The sequence below is a fragment of the Salmo salar genome, chromosome ssa27 (genome assembly GCF_905237065.1).
Source record: "Salmo salar chromosome ssa27, Ssal_v3.1, whole genome shotgun sequence".
Taxonomy (NCBI): Eukaryota; Metazoa; Chordata; class Actinopteri; order Salmoniformes; family Salmonidae; genus Salmo; species Salmo salar.
The window spans coordinates 12386796-12403730 of NC_059468.1; the positions used below are offsets into that span (position 1 = coordinate 12386796).

General features: G+C 40.3%; 2 protein-coding genes and 1 long non-coding RNA gene across 4 annotated transcripts; 2 read left to right on the forward strand and 1 right to left on the reverse strand.

Annotated features, from left to right (window-relative positions):
* The first annotated feature begins 4868 nt into the window (after positions 1 to 4868).
* LOC106588280 (cocaine- and amphetamine-regulated transcript protein) lies at positions 4869 to 7125 on the forward strand. Its single transcript, XM_014177116.2, has 3 exons — positions 4869 to 5360; positions 6516 to 6605; positions 6831 to 7125. Exons 1-3 carry the CDS (start codon positions 5214 to 5216, stop codon positions 6936 to 6938), a joined length of 345 nt encoding a protein of 114 aa, XP_014032591.1. The 5' UTR covers positions 4869 to 5213; the 3' UTR covers positions 6939 to 7125.
* Positions 7126 to 10636: 3511 nt separating this feature from the next.
* LOC106588332 (uncharacterized) lies at positions 10637 to 12086 on the forward strand. Its single transcript, XR_006762499.1, has 3 exons — positions 10637 to 10907; positions 11085 to 11152; positions 11589 to 12086. It is a non-coding gene; the product is annotated as an uncharacterized lncRNA (long non-coding RNA).
* On the reverse strand, positions 11908 to 16113 carry LOC106588331 (protein JTB). 2 transcript variants are annotated; one of them, XM_014177205.2, is made up of 6 exons: positions 15969 to 16113; positions 14695 to 14882; positions 14566 to 14606; positions 14140 to 14225; positions 13557 to 13633; positions 11908 to 13234 (listed from the first exon to the last, which is right to left on the reverse strand). In XM_014177205.2, the coding sequence occupies exons 2-6, from the start codon at positions 14790 to 14792 to the stop codon at positions 13078 to 13080; spliced, it is 459 nt and encodes a 152-aa protein (XP_014032680.1). In that variant the 5' UTR covers positions 14793 to 14882; positions 15969 to 16113; the 3' UTR covers positions 11908 to 13077. The 2 variants fall into 2 exon arrangements, with proteins under 2 accessions (XP_014032680.1, XP_014032681.1); XM_014177206.2 differs by having other exon boundaries at positions 13557 to 13636.
* Between the last annotated feature and the right edge of the window lie 822 nt (positions 16114 to 16935).

The window sequence follows — 16935 nt, forward strand, 5'->3', positions numbered from 1 at the left end:
ATGGCATTCAAACTACAGTACAGGACTATGTTCCTCCATTTCCATGACATTTTTAGAATGCATCTCTACTCAAAAGAAAATGGTTTAAGTTACTATCATTAGCTACTGGCTGATAATGTGAAGAAATCCATTGTAGTTGTCCAACGGCCTTAAGTCAGGTTCCATCAACATTGAATACTCTCGGCTAAAACAGTTGTACATGCGAGTGAACCAACAGAGAAATGGAGATGGCCCTCCGATATACTTTTGACTTTAATCACAGCTCCCAGACCAAGATCATTCCTGAGGCAAGTTCTGGCCAGACAAAACAATATCTAGCATTTACAATAACAGTACAAGGAGGACTGTCAACAACATTTTTATAATCATCGATACTGCCCACTGTACACTTCCAAAATAACTACCGCCACTACAGTAAACAATGGAATGAGTACTTCCGAATGTTGTTTATAATGAATAAAAGTTCCTAGAATTGATCCCTGTGGCACACCTGAATGCAGGTGTAAAATGTCTGACTCATGGCCACCTGCTGATACAATGATTTTAGTCAATAAGCCCAGGTTTGTTAAAAGAGACATTCTTTGAGTTGGGTAATAAATGCCACCCACTAAGCACACGTAAATATAGACTTGTTTACAATAGAATACTATAAGATTCAGAGTGATATCATCCCATGCCCTTGAATTACACAACCGAAGTGTTCATGTAGATGTGTCTCGTCAGGTTAACAGCTCTCTAGTATGTTTCTTTGAAAAGAAATACCATTTGATTCACATTTCGTTAGCTACTGTTAGAATGCAGTACTGTATTTATGGAGTTCTGAATTAAGGATACACATATTGAGACATGCTTGCGCCAGCTTTCAGCAGCTTGGGAATATTTCAATTTAAATCCCCACCGACTACATGTGAGTGTGGTGATGTGCAGACTAAATGGCTATGGCAACTCAGAAGTGAAGAGTAGTAAAACTCATAAGTCCTTGGTGGACAATTGCAGACTTGTTGGGTCAGTTAGTACTTCATAGAACCCAGTCCAGAGAGCAACTCCTTCCTATGTGAGAGGTCCTTGGGGAGGCTTCGCACGGTGCCGCTGACGCACTGCCTATACATATTTCAGTGTTTGTTCCTCTGTGTGTGTGTTTCACAAGGTTATTGCGATAATCAGGTGAGGGGCTGAAAAATGACCTGACTTCTTGTAGACGGGGGACATGGCAGACCCCACACCTCTGAATAATGCAGGGCTGTCTGTCAAGGGCTCACACGTATGTGCACACACAGACATGTAAACAATCAAAATCGACCAGTATATGTTGCCAAGTTTTAATTTACACTATGGCCTTGGTGAACAATCTACTTTCAGCTCTTTGCCTAAATTATTCTCTCTTAGTGATCATCAAGTGCAAACATTTTCAGTAATATCTTCCAAACTCTTCAGCCAATTACTTCAAATACTTCAGCCAATTGCTTTGTGGCATGTTTTTTAGCCAGTATTGCATTTCGACAGGACTGCATCACTGAAATTGAGTAGTTAATTTGTAAGACGAGTCACTCCAAAAAAGAGGGAGAGTGAGTCATCTAGTCATTACAATTGTAAGTCATTCAATAATCAATAAAACGCTGGAGGAGTGATCCCTCTCTATTCCCTGCAGGCTGAAGACCAACTGTCCATTCCTATAGTATTATAATTATAAGAGTGGACCAAGAATTTACCTGGGAATCAGTATTAGAAACTGGTCTGAACTGGCCATTCCACATTCAGGGGAAGGAGAGATGGAGTTAGGAATTGTGATAGAGAGGTCAGAATGAACTCACAGACTGCCAACATGGGCCAGCATCCATGTGGAACGCTTTCAACACCTTGTGGAGTCGCATGATGAATTGAAGCTGTTCTGAGGGCAACTCAATATTAGTGAGGTGTTCTTAATGTTTTGTACATTCAGTGTATATTGGGTGGTTGAAATGCAGAATTTTAGATTCGATTGCACATAGGTTATTTGACTTTGTTTCAATGTTGATAGCGAAATGGTATATTTTAATCAACGTTATTGTTTTAATGTCATTCTGTCAGCCTCAGCGACAATTACTAGAATAATTCAATGGATGTTTTGTGTACAAAGGTGATGACTGAAGTGTCTTATTATAGATTTTCAAATCTGACTTCTCTATGTAGTCATCTACGGAGATTGTCTTTCTGGGCCCGGCGTCAGTTAAACTGCAGTACCGAAGCAAGACTGTAGGAGCAGTCAAAAACATTCTCCTAGACTGGATCCCTGGCCCCTTGGTCCAAACCCTGGCTCAAACCTAGCCCTAATTCTGACCCTTTTGTTCAACTCTGGCTCAACCCTTACCCTCACTCTGGCTCAACCCTCACCCACACCCAAATACCCAATATAATCCCGAATTACCACATCAATCCAAGAACCACTGTGATGAGGCCAATTGGTTCACTTTGGAATGACTGAATCCTTTCATTACTTACAACTTTACTTGACCTGTCAATTAGTCAACAATGGATAGCAGCAGCCCAAAGGTGACCAAATGTGAAAGTCCACATCACTTGCACAACAGCATGTGCCTTTCTACTCAGCAAGTGCTAATTGCATATCACCCTGTAGCCACTTTCCCAATGGACGTCCATCATGGCTCAACACTGCAGTCCAGTTTCCACCTCCACTTGTCTGTGGCTGGGGAGTGTCAGGAAAGTAGGAACTTAATTACGCCTTGGTGATGGAGAGGGATCCTTGAGCTAAACCTTCTGCAGTGAATTATAATGAGACGACACTGATGACAGCTGTTGAACTACAGTGGCAAGAAAAAGTATGTGAACCCTTTGAAATTACCTGGATTTCTGCATAAATTGGTCATCAAATTTGATCTGATCTTCATCTGTCACAACAATAGACAAACATAGTGTGCTTAAACTAATAACACACAAATGATTGTATTTTTCTTGTCTATATGAACCAAGAAGGGATAATATGCTACTTTTGACAAAGACCTGGAGGAGAACAGTGAGGACGAGTCTGTAGATCTCTTTATAACTTCTAGGTCTAATATAGGATGGATCAAGACCCACATGGTGCGCACCATAGAGGCCTGAGGCTCCTTGCACTTTGAGGTCCACAAAGCGCAAGCTGCTTTCTGACTCATCAAAGTCCTGATGCGAAGAGAGGCCAGTGCATGCTTGGTCCCATTTAACGCTCCTCGGGAGTCCAATACCAACGCCTTACTAAATTTGAGAAACGCACAACGTGCCCTCATTCTCTGAAACAAGCTGTGCTCCTGACACCAGCGCTCTTCCTTCGAGATTTACATTGATGAAGGGAAAAAATCAGTATTGACTGTAGGCAAGTTGTTTACGGACCAGAAATTGCTCAGATGTTACCTAGGCCTAGGATATATCTGCTGGACACCATAGATTGAGTCATTTGACATTTATGGTGGACCTATTCTCTAGCCTTGATTGCCCTTACACACTAGCAGATACTTATTGGATTCAATCACACTAGAATAACATTAAAGAGAGGAAATTCCACAGAGGCAATAATTCAAGCCTCAAAGCCTAGAGTGACGTCACCGTCTAGCAAGGGAGCCATGCATGAAGTATCCCAGCAAATGACATATGTGCCGTTTGCTTAGGTACTTTAGGCACTGTAGGTAGAGTCATTCACACAACATTGAGAAACATCCATAAACCTCTCATGTGCATTTAGGCCTAGATATTGAAGAGTAATACGGCATTTGATTTAATCACGCCAGTTAAGCCAATTGTAAAGGTGACTGTGGGAAAGGGAAAAGGGGGATACCTAGTCAATTGTACAACTGAATGCATTCAACGGAAATGTGTCTTCTGCTTTTAACCCAACCCCTCTGAATCAGAGAGGTGGGGGGGGGGGGGCTGCCATAATCAACGTCCACATCTTTGGCGCCTGGGGAACAGTGGTGTACTGTAGGTCATTTTCTACTGACAATGAGATGATCAGTAATCTCACATTAGGCTACATTACATAATCTTGTCCTATTCGTGATGGTATCAGAAGGCACTTTATGTCCAAGTGATCCATAAATTAATTAACATAATTCATCAAAATGAAACAATTGCAAAGTAAGTTGTGCTTGATATGCATTTATACAAGGCATATTGTAGTTTCCTTCCTTCGAACTGTTGCGCATTGAAGAAATTAGAACAACATCAATCATAAAGCATTATACAGAATGTTGACGTCTCTTATTTGATGTAGCACCATAGCAATATGGTAACATGACACCTTTCAACCCGGACTCACGGATAGATGTAACAAAGTAAATATAAACCTGTCTCCCTCCATTTAGTATGATATGTTACATTTCCGTATGACATGTTACGAATTGCAATTCGTACAATATGTAAAAAATGTGCAATACGTATGATATGTTATGAATTCCAATTTGTTGTGTCTAACATTAGCTAGGTGGCTAACATTAGCTAGGCTAGGGTTAGAGGTTAGGGGTTAAGGTTACGGTTAGGAGTTAAGGGAAAGCGTTGGCTAACATGCTAAGTAGTTGCAAAGTAGCTAAAAAGTAGTAAGTAGCTGCACAGTTGCTAATTAGCTAAAATGCTAAAGTTGTCTGTGATGGGATTTGAACACGCAACCTTTGGGTTGCTAGACGTTTGCATTATATGGCATCCATCCTCCCCGACCAACCTCCCTCTTTTCGTTTTAGCATAAGTAACCTTCTGTCTTATGTAACTATAACAAAGTAACATATCGTACTAATTTGAGTGTCACAGATTTACATGTACTATGTTACGTCTAGCCTGAGGCCAGTCTGCAACTTTGGAGGCACAATATAAACATCATGGTAATATATGGATAGGCTCCTAAAGTTTCACCCTGGTCGATGAATTCCTTGGTGTCGCGTGAATGTTTAATATTATTGACCGAGATACCCATCTCACCCAATCCTTGCAAAAAAAAGTCTGAGGAGACGACAGGGATGACGTTTGAGTGAAACGGGAGCAGCACGGGGCTGGTTCTGTATAAATAGCCAACAAAAGTTTCCAAGCAACAACAGAAGCAAGTGCAGTACCCATGAGAAGAAAGACTGAGGACCTGAGCTGTGAAATAGAAAGGGAGAGAATAATACCAAAGACACTGATAGTTACCAAGAGAAATTAGCTGAAATTCGACTTGTTTCGCATTTTCTCAGTTCAAGCGCAAGATTTTGAGCACCATGGACAGCATCAGGGTCCGAGCAATCTTCTACCTGGGCATCTGTCTGTCTGTCTTCAGTGTTGTTTGCCAGGGGCAGATGTCAGATGACAACAGACTCTCTTCACAAGAGGAACAATTTCCACTGGGATATGTCACCAGAGATTTGGTAAGTCACTTTACTAATTTACTTGGTTTTGTCCTTTTGGAGGATTTTAGGATAAAGCAGTTTGTTTCGATTCAAACCAATCCAGAACTTGTTCAAGTTTGATCTATTTTTTTTTGTTTTACCATCAACTGATGTGTGACTATTCTTTGATAGAGATGGAGGATAGTCTACTTTTACCTTACTTATTCAAATTAGCTATGTAGGCTATATGTTATCTACATCAGTGGTTCTCAACTGGTTTTGCCTAGGTACCCACATTGAACCAGGTTGTCTCAATCGTGGCCCAATATTCGCAAAACGAAAAAGCATCGGCAAAATACAACCTGGAAAACTATTTTTTTAATCTTATATTGATATTAAATGTAGCAATTATATGACAAGAGAACAACATTCCCACATCTTTCATTGTCAATAATAACATTTGGCCCATATTCTTGATGAAGAATGTTAGTAATCTCGCTGGTTTGAGACCACGAAATCAACCAAAATAGTGCTGCTCTATATTGAAAATACTGTGATTGAAGAATTCTTTTCAGAGATTACATTATTTAAAAGATTACGTTCATTATCATTTCTACACACTTGAATTGAAGTCGTTTAACTTCAGACTGTAGTATTTTTTCATAAAATAAAAACATTTAAATGTTTTTTTACTCAGACACCAATGACCCATTCAAAACTTCACTCGACCCAAATGTGGGTCATGACCCACCAGTTGAGAATCGCAGATCTACATTTAAGTCATTTAGCAGACGCTCTTATCCAGAGCGACTTACAAATTGGTGCATTCACCTTATAATATCCAGTGGAACAACCACTTTACAATAGTGGGGGGGGGGGTTAGAAGGATTACTTTATCCTATCCCAGGTATTCCTTAAAGAGGTGGGGTTTCAGGTGTCTCCGGAAGGTGGTGATTGACTCCGCTGTCCTGGCGTCGTGAGGGAGCTTGTTCCACCATTGATTTGTGCCCATTCTTTGGGTTGCTAGACGCAAACGTCTAGCAACATGATTTGTGCCCATTCTTTCCCAATGTAAAGTAGCCGATTGTATCGTCCCAACTTCAAGCTAATGTCGAAAAATCGATGACATGCAATATTTATTTGGTCTGATAATGAAGATGGTTCTAATAATCTTTATTGGGGACCTTTTTTCAGGCTGATGCGCTCGAGAGGCTTCTGGAAGGCGTACAGCAAGACAACAGGATAGGTCTATCGGTGGAGAAAAAAGCAAGTCTCATTCCACGGGTAAGTAAATTAAGTAAAGAACCTTCGTTCTTTCACATCTACCTCATATCTCTCATTTCCAAAACGCAACAGGTTGTTCCAGAGCCATTTGTTTGGAGAGTCAGCATAACCCATGGTGCTGTGAGAAGTTGTCTGTTACATTGAAGATGCTTTGATTTGGGAACAGAAATGTGCAAGTAGGACCTAACAAATGTAGGTAATCTCTCTCTTCTCTCATATATACAGTGTGATGTTGGAGAGCGGTGCGCTATGAAGCACGGGCCGCGCATTGGAAGGCTTTGTGACTGTCTGCGAGGCACCGCGTGCAACACATTTTTCCTGCGTTGTTACTGACCCCGGTCACATACCTATACCCTCAGACGCACAACATTTCCGAGACCCAGGCTTGTGATACTCCCATGCACGTATGCCATTACCAATGTAAATGTCAGTCTGCATGTATGACTTTGTCTTGAGTTTCTTTGTCTTCTCGAAGTATAAGTAAATGTATTTATTTGTTTATTAAAACGTCTTCATAAAGCTCCATGCGTCCTCTTGCATTGTAGAGTACTAGCCTTTTGATGACCCATTTAAAAAAAGTGAACTTATTATTTTCCTATTGCATTTGTAGCCCTACAGCTACATTTAAATCAGTTTAGGTTAAACTCCAAAGGGGTTGCTTATAATGACATTGAAAATCGAAAAATTGGATTAAGTTTCATCCATCAGAAATGCTGTCTAAAATGCACTTTTTATTAGGCCTACAATTTTGAACACATTTTAGTTCATGGATAAAAGACCAAGGTGATAACTGCACGTTTGGAAGTAATTTTACATTGTTGCAATAGTTGCTAGGCCTTAATCTTGCCGAGAGATGCAGTCACTGCTGTCTTTGCTCCATAATGACTAGGCCTATGACTAATTGTGCTACCATCATAAGACTTTCCAATCAAATATGAATCAAGCTCTCAAGAATTGAGTTGACCTGGATGGACAAGTGGTGATCTTTAATACCAGATGGATTTGGAGTCTGTCTCAGTCAGTGGTTAATGGGCCAGTGTATATACAAAAATGATATGATGCACATTTCTATCACCAATAGTTTATATCAACCTGTCTGACCTTTTGGTTGAGATAATGTAATAATGCGTGAGATATGAAGATGACCTATGGCTTTTTCAACCAGCAGATTTCAGATATTAAAGGCCAGGTGTCTTCAAAAATGTGATTTTTCTGTATTTTATATATCTAATTCCACACTATAAGGTTGGAATAATACTGTGAAATTGTTAAAATTATGATAATTCCCTTTAAGTGTAAGAGCTGTTTGAAAAGACCAACTGAAATTTCAGCCTGTTTTGGTGGGATGGAGTTTTGGCCTGCCTGGTGACTACACCAGGTGGTAAATTAGTGGATAGACCAATAAGAAAGAGAGTTCCAAACCTCTCTACCAATAACAGCTAGTTTTCAGTTTCCCCCTCCACTCTCAGACCACTCTGGCCAAATTCTTGCTAGAGAAATACCTTATTTCTAAGAAGTTATTTTTGTTTATTTTTGACCATTTTAATTGAAAACTATCACAGAAACCCTGTTTCCTTCAAACCTTTTTATGAAAATAAAATACAGTGCCTTCAGAAAGTATTTATACCCCTTGACTTAATCCAATTTTTTGGTGTTACAGCCTGAATTCAAAATGGATTAAATAGATGTTTTTATCACGACTCAGTATATGACCCAGATGCAGACACAAGAGGCGGATAGTTTGATTCTCAGGATATTTATTATAAAGGGGCAGGCAAAAGGCAGGTCGAGGGCAGGCAGAGGTTTGTAAACCAGGTCAGAGTCAGGTACAGGACGGAAGGCAGGCTCAGGACAGGCAGAAATGACAGAACCCGGGAAGACTAGCTAACAAATACTTGAGAACAGGAAAAACTGGAACCACGCTGGTAAGACCTAACAAGACACACTGGCAACAGACAAACAGTAAACGCAGGTATAAATACACAGGGGATAATGTGGAAAATGGGAGACACCTGGTGGGGGGTGGAGACAAGCACAAGACAGGTGAAACAGATCAGGGTGTGACAGTTTTTCATCTCACCTATCTACATACAATACCCCATAATGACAAAATGAAAACATGTTTGACATTTTTGCAAATGTATTGAAAATAAAATACAGATATATCTCATTTACACCAATATGACACTCCAATTGAGCCCAGGTGAATCCTGTTTCCATTTATCATCCTTGAGATGCCACTACAACTTGATTGGAGTCCATCTGTGACCAATTCAATTGTTTGGACATGATTTAGAAATGAACACACCTGTATATATAAGGTCCTAAAGCTAACATTGCATGTCAGAGCAGAAACTATACCATGAAGTCCAATTAACTATCCGTAGAGCTTCGAGATATAATTTTGATGAGGCATATACAGTATCTGGGGAACGGTATAAAACAATTTGTAGATTGTTGAAAGTTTCCAAGCGCACAGTGGTCTCCACATTGGGAAATTGAAAAAATACGAAACTACCCAGACTCTGCCTAGAGCTGGCCGTCTGACCAAACTGAGCAACAGGGAAAGAAGGACCTTGGTCAGGGAGGTGGCAAAGAATCCAAAGAACTCAGAATTACAGAGTTCCTTGGCTGAGACTGCAAAACCTGCCAGAAGGACATCAGTCTCTACAGTACTTCACCAATCTGGGCTTCATGGGAGAGTGGCCAGATAGAAGCCATACCTGAGAAAAAGACACGACAGCACTTCTGGAGTTTGCAAAAAGATGTGAAAGACTCAAGAGCATGAAGCAAAAGATTCTGGGGTCTGATGATACAAAAATGTAACTCTTTGGCCTGAATGCAAATCTCTGTCTGGAGAAAACCAGGCACAGCTCATCACCTGTCTAACACCATCCCGACGTGAAGCATGGTGGTGGCAGCAGCATCATACTAGGTGGATGCTTTTCAGCAGAAAGGTCTGGGAGACTGGTAAGGATAGAGGGAACAATGAATGGAGCCAAATAAAAGCAAATCCTTGATGAGAACTTGCTTCAGAGTTGAACATCTGCAGAAAGACTTGAAGATTGGGAGTGGCAGTGAACAACAATCTAAACGGGGGTCTTATTTTGGTGACATGAGGATTGACGCTTGACTGCCGTTTGACAAATAAAAATATTCTAGCGCATTTGTCCATAATAATCTCGTCATGTAGTAGGCTATATCTGCAAGCTGTTGGCTTGAGTGCACGTGCCAAGACCAGGGTGGGCACATATACTATATAACGCAAATTGTATTGTGCCAAAACCAACAGTAGAGTTTAAAATGTGATGGAAACCCATTTAAAATGTGGGAATTTAATGCAAAAGTTATTTTTATGTCCACTACCTCATCATGCTTTTATCCGCAACAAGTAAATTAGATGGAAACACACAGTGGGAAAATGCGCATATTGTTTTTATGCAGATTATTTTGACTATTGGAATGAAAACGTCACCAACTGGATGGAAACCTAGCTAGTAAGGTTGTTACCCAGAAATGATTGGATAGTGATAAAAACGATACACTATTTATTGCACACAGTGATTCCATGCAAATCATTATGACTTGTTAAGCAATTTTTACTGCTGAATTTATTTAGGCTTGCCAAAACAAAAGGGTTGATTACTTATTGACTCAAGCCATTTCAGATTTCATTCATTTGTAAACATTTCGAAAAACATAATTCCACTTTCACATTATGGGGTATTGTGTGTAGGCCAGTGAATCTAAATGTAACATGTGGAAAATGTCAAGGGGTGGGAATACTTTAAGGCACTGTGGATTAACAAAAATGAAATCGTGTGATTAGCTAATAGGCAATGTTTGTCCTGTCTTGTGGATATAAACCATGTTTGGTTCATTTGAGCTAAACGCCAACGCCTACAGCCTGTGTCAACCTGTCAAAGTGTCATTGCACCTGATGTGATCATTAAATCCGTTAAGAAACAGGAAAGATTACTGTGCATCGAGGACAGCGTTTTCGGCAGGGTGCTATAGTGTCCGTAATCGACGTCGAGACAAAATATTGTTTGGGGACAACGGAGTCGAACGACTCGCCATTTGACCGGAAATCCGTTTAGCACCTTTGAGTTCTCGCGCGTTGTGAATCGCGTGACGTGTACAGATCAGCTGCGCAACTGTCTGACCGACGTGGAAATTACACCTGACGAATTTCACCCTATCGTTTCTGCTGTGTTGTGCACTTTCTGTCTGTTGGAGTAGAGGCAAGATTACCAGACGTCCCGTCGTTGGAAACGCGTGACTCACGCGCGCGTAAATTAGGTTAGGTATCCTGGCTATGATTCAAACAGCATAGTCATTTGATAAGGCTAAGAGACTAATTTAATGCTACGAATAAATTGTCTAATATAATTGTTTAATGGTAAGAGTATGATGATTTGTATTATGGTCTCGGCCCCAGTGTAGCTGTCATTTTCAATCTTCTATTCTACTTCCAAGATCGGGGACAACTTCAGAGGGAATGGTCTTCCTTCGTTTTGAGAAATACGTTCAACCGCCTTCCTGGAGTATGTCAACGTCTAACGTTATCCAGAAAGCGAATCACAATTATTGTACATTATGGTCTGTAACTAACCACAGGTTTAGACCTATTTTATATGCTTCATAGAGCGGCTTTTTTGTTGAGCTGTTTTGTATTTAAAAAAAATAATTAATATGCAGTTGGACAACTTGTTTTTAGTAGCCTAACCCTGTCCCCTTTCATAATTTTTGTATTTTATAAACTAAGGGCCCAATCAAAACCTTTAACCATGTTTCTGGGATATCCCAGTTAGGCCTACCAGCTTTGAGTAGGGCCCCAAGTTTCTCTAGTTGCCTTCAGTTTGATTTTGTGGTACTAGAGCAACATCTAGCGGTTACTTGGAAACCCACACCAACTTCAGTGCCCTTGTTTGTGAGAGATTGCACTAACCAAACAAAATCAACTTTACTTTTCTCTTCTAGTGCAATTCCAACGTGGACAAGTACTGTTCTGTCAAAGATGGAGCTCAACATGGCCACATTTGCTGCTGTCCAAGAGAATCAAAAGAGTCTGTGGAGCTCAATTTAGATTGCCCATGTCAGTTGTGCTGTTTTGTCTCCCTCAAACTGTATTGATAACAAAACTGCACATTTTCAAGTGAAAAATACAATGAATGCTTTCCTGGTACATCAAAGTGTATTGATACGAATACTGTGGTCCAAGTTGACTCTGGGAAGCATCTTTTTCATATTCAACTTGTGTTGTCTATTATATTCCTGAAAAGTGGACTTAATTACAAGATTTTTCTCCCCCATTTATTTTGTAATCTGTCAGCTGCTGAGGTTTGAAAACACCTTACATCTTTCCTAAAAATACATTATTTACAGTTGAAATGTAAACATGATAAAAATCATTAGTTTGAAACAAATCTGTAAAATCTTGGCAATCACTAAGCTCAGAGACCAACATTAAAAGGAGTATAAAAAAAGAGTCACAATCAGTGGAAATCCAACAGTTTTTAAATGAATGTGTGTTGTGTATATTGGAAACTCTGTAGCCTATCAAAAACACTACTAGGAAATGTTAGTGTTTGCATTTAGAACCATGTCTGGAATGGAATCTCCAAACACACAAGATTTCACAACATAGTGATTGTAGACTTTCAGCAGAACACCAATACAGAACCTTGGAAATATGAAACCCACGAAGGTGAAAACAGCATTGCAGCATGAAACTCATACTCCAGTACACGGTAACACTATGCAAACCCATCCCCTATTTAAAAAAAAAAAAAAAAAAAGTTACTTTTATTTAACTAGGCAAGTCAGTTAAGAACAAATTCTTATTTATGCCTCAATAAGACTGATTCTACATCCATTCGAGTCACAGACCTAGTTATTAGTCCATGTTTCCAAGTGAGACAGGGCATTTGACACTATATTATATCCTTGGTTCTCTCAGAGAACAGAAACATGTGCCAGAAACTTGTTTGGCATTTGTCAGACAATTCTATATACAGGAAAAAAATAATAATTCAAACGTAATTAAAGAATCATGTATGTGGCTCGAACGAATCCATCAATTGTCTGCTACTTAGAATGCAGCCAGTTCCCAACGTTCATCAACTTCAGACTTTGTCTAGATCAAAGTACCGGAAGTTCACTGCTCAGAAGAGCCATTCCCTTTAGGGATATTCATTCCATTGACAAAACGCCAGACACTGTTCATCATTTGTGCATTGGCGGGTTATAATTAGGGCTGGAGTTTCATTGTCAATCTTGATTTCATTTTCATTTTTTCAACAACAAAATGTAGAAAACGTTTTCCAGTAAGCCTGGCCCATTGTCGGATATACCGTTCTCCAGACCTCCATGCTGTTGAAATTTGGTGGCTCTGTTCATTCTTAAGAGTTTGAAATGAGCTGAGCGACTATGTTGAGGTCTACTAGTCTCTTCACTCTGGTGTACTGTGCTAGATGGACTCGATCTGCCTGCGGACTTTCTCGGAGGCAAGCCGGTCCAGCGAACGTTGCCTAGCGACCACTACGAGGGCGAACAGTACGGTAAGGCCCAACATGGCTCCCTCAAACTTCCAGAAAAGGTGTTCCTCCATCAGGGTAGAGCGGCAGCTATGCGCAGGAGGGAAACAAGCGTCTTTATTATGGAAATATTAGCTTGACTGAATAGTATTTCTGATATGTAAAAATCATAAATACATCTTCATTCAAACTTAAAATCAGTCTGTGTAGTAGTCTAAACATTTGAGTTTGTCTCCTGTAATCTATGATGAAAAAGTGCTTCAAAGCGTACTTTTATTATTAGTCAACTGTTTACTCAGGTTAATTACATCCAATTCACACAAGATCTGGATCCAACCTGTCAAATCAAGAGATCGCTCGGCATCACAGCAACGATCACAAAGGAATGTCAATAGCACCTGTAGGGACTCACCTCTTGTACTCGTCTTTATTAGACTTGATGCAGTTGATCCCCTCCACATATCCCGTCTGAGTACATGCTGCCCATGACTTCTAGAGTGAGGACAGGATGGTTAAGGGTGCCTAGTCTACCAACGGTCAAATGATGCATCAACAAACACAAAACAATGTTTTAATTACAGTAATGTGTTGGTGGAAGGTGCAAGGCAATTTAATGGGTTTACACCGAATTTACAAGTCCAACAGAAAGGTTGGAGAGAGGGTTCTATTTTGGCTGGGAAGCGTCCTAAACCAGATTACAATACTTGACAGTGTTCTCTTTCACTGAGCCATCTTAAAACCTGTCCACTTTAAAAATCAGATAAGAGTATCTAAGTATCTCTATAGCTTACAGTTAAAAGGCCTTGTTGCAGCTTGAAGTCCACTGTCATAAGCAACCATTTGGACTGTGAGGTGGCATAAACCATGACTACATTAATGGCATACATTCACATCTCCCAAAAATAAACTCTCTCTTAAGCAGAGAACTATTGGCGGACGAAAGGAAAAGTCAGCAGAAGTGTGGGGAGGGAGATGGACAAAGAGAGAGATCTCACCGACTGGAAAGCGTTGCACCGGAAGCATTCCACCGCAACCACAAACTCCTCCATCTGCCAACAGGGGTTGGTCACCGGCCTGGCCACTAGAAGACAGGCAAAACAAAAAGCCTTGAATCAGTATCTGAAAAGGGCTGGGAATAGTTTTGACAGAAATTGTGCTTAATGAGATGAACAGAGGCACACTTTTCTTTTTATCCTGACAGGAGTCAAACAAACTGGAGCTTCTACTGGAACATTGATATATGTTGCAAATAGTAGATGCACATATCAGCCCCACGCACAAACATTTGCTTCTCCGTGAAACGTGTTGCTAACTTGCTATACTAACAATGTATGAGCACTCTCATTTGTGTTTGCAGCACCACATCAATCCTGGACTCAAGTTCTCCAACTCATGCTTAAATACAGATACAAGTATAGTACCTGTGGTCTTCTCCTCACTCAGCAGAGCTGCACCAAACACTCTGAAAGAGACAGTAATGAGAGTTAAGCTCTGAAGCAATGCAGAGCATTAAGCATTATCAGCAAGAAGTACAACACCAGTACACTCACCTGAGAGACACCAAACCCCAGAAGAGTGCATGCAAAGCCAGGACTCTGGGCCTCAAGCACAACATGGGGATTCTGCAATCGCTCTCCATCCTTCCCATGCAGGTGTGTGAGATGTGCACCACAATTACAACCAAGGCTGGAAGCTTGTCATAGTAGAATTATCCTCTATGGTCCAAAATGGCTGAAACCTGTCACACAATCAAATGACCACTAAGAGACAAACAATGGGCAAGGGTGATGCTCATGTTCAACAACTAAACACCCCTTTATCCCATTTATAATTAGCAACCACTAAGACACGGTTTGAAAGAGGTCAAATAAGCTTATCTAGTTGCCACTGTTAATCTCATTACATGTCCAATTGAAGCATGCTGGTTCAAGTTCAACTGTGTCTAGAGCTGGACCTCATACCTCTGTCTTCCAGTCATTTAAAACGACCCCCCATCAGATACAGCGTAAGTCGACTGTGGACACCTAACGTTACTTCTGTGGGGAAGGTCTGCTAAACAGCTGTAACCGACTTCATGATGAATACATTAGCCAGGTGTGGTTTATCCGGCAATCTCTCTCTTAACTCACCAGTGGATGAGACAATGCAGTAAATATTCCAACAGTCAACTGGACTTCAACCTTGATCTCATCTTTCCAATAGCGATATTAGGCAGCTCCTTAACGTTGTGAGCAAAGCAGATAACGCGGGTCGCTTTTAGGGAGTGCAGTTGTGGCCAACCAACGTTAGCTGGCTAACTAAAAGCTGGAAACAGTTACAACGCTAGCTAAGTTACTTAGCTATTATCAGTTATATAGTGAGAAGATGGCATACTAACATACTCACCAAAAGTCCTTCTTATACAAATGCTGAAAGAATTGAACATAAAAACCACGCCAGGCCAATGTATGCATCACGAAGCTAAGATAAGTTACTTAACTAGCTAGGTAACGTTAATAGTAAACTGGGTTCTCTTTTTTTGACAACGTGAAAGTAATAATTATATAATAGCTAGCTAGTAGCACTATCATAACTTCGTTTAGGCACTAACTAACCAACAAGTTAGTTACATGACATACCAAACAAGATGATTAGCAGCTGGCTATTTTGTTCCAAGTAGTCTCGCTAGGTTTACTCCAATAAGTTAGCTAGTAACAGTTAAGGTTATATAGTGAGAAGATGGCTAGCCAGCATATTCACCAAAAGCCCTTCTTACACACATGCTGAAAGAATTGAACGTAAAAATGTATCGTTAGATTACGATATTATTAGTTGAAAAACAAACCTTAACAGATGTCGAACAAATTGTTGGTGTGATTAGGTTGCTTTTTCTTTCAGTTGCCGAGTAGCCGTCTAGTGGAAAAGAGCACAGCCATTTTGAGTCATGTTGTAAACGCTGATGAATACGTACGTCATCAAATGCGTTGCACCCGGTCCCAGTACCGACAGCGCCCCCTAGCACTTGTCTTGAAAGCAGGCCTTTAATAACCTGTGTCTAGGTCTGCTGTTAGTGAAAGAACTGGAAAACAATTTATATGACAAATGATGTTGGATAACTGAAATGACAAGGGGCCCGGTCTGCCCAGATGATGACCAACTACTCTATTACACTTTCATTCAAAGGTATCTTTTGGGCATACATTGGCCTTATGCATAATATTGCTCTGTAGTATCTAACTTGATATTTGATCATGTCAGATCAAATGTAGGCCTACTTCATTTCCAGTTGACCGTAGCCAATGCATGGCCCCAATACCTGCCCTTATGAAGAAAAAAAAGATTGCTGTCGGGGTGCAGTATAACTGCAGTACACTGTAGTATAACTGTATTTAGAGTGCAGTGAAACTGCAGTATGCTTCAAATACTGCTTCCAAAAGAACCGTTTTTTTTACTGCAGTAATTTTACAGTGTGTCTGCAGTTACAGTGCAGCATAACTGCTGTTCAACTGCAGTTATTCTGAAATTACTGCGTCCAAAATACCACAGTTGACAGCAGTTACTGCACTTTTAACTGCAGTTTCAAAACTGCCATCTTTTTTTGTTGTTGTAAGGGTGATACATAAGTGGGTACAGCAGATTATTGGAGATACAGGTACACTGTGTCTCCAATACTGTTATTACATTATATATACTGGTAGACCATGGCTGTGTCTATTCATAAACAATGGTAGATACACAGTTCTATAATACAATTATACCAGGTTGGTTGTGGCCAATGATTTGGAAATAAACTCACAAAAAAGAGGACTACG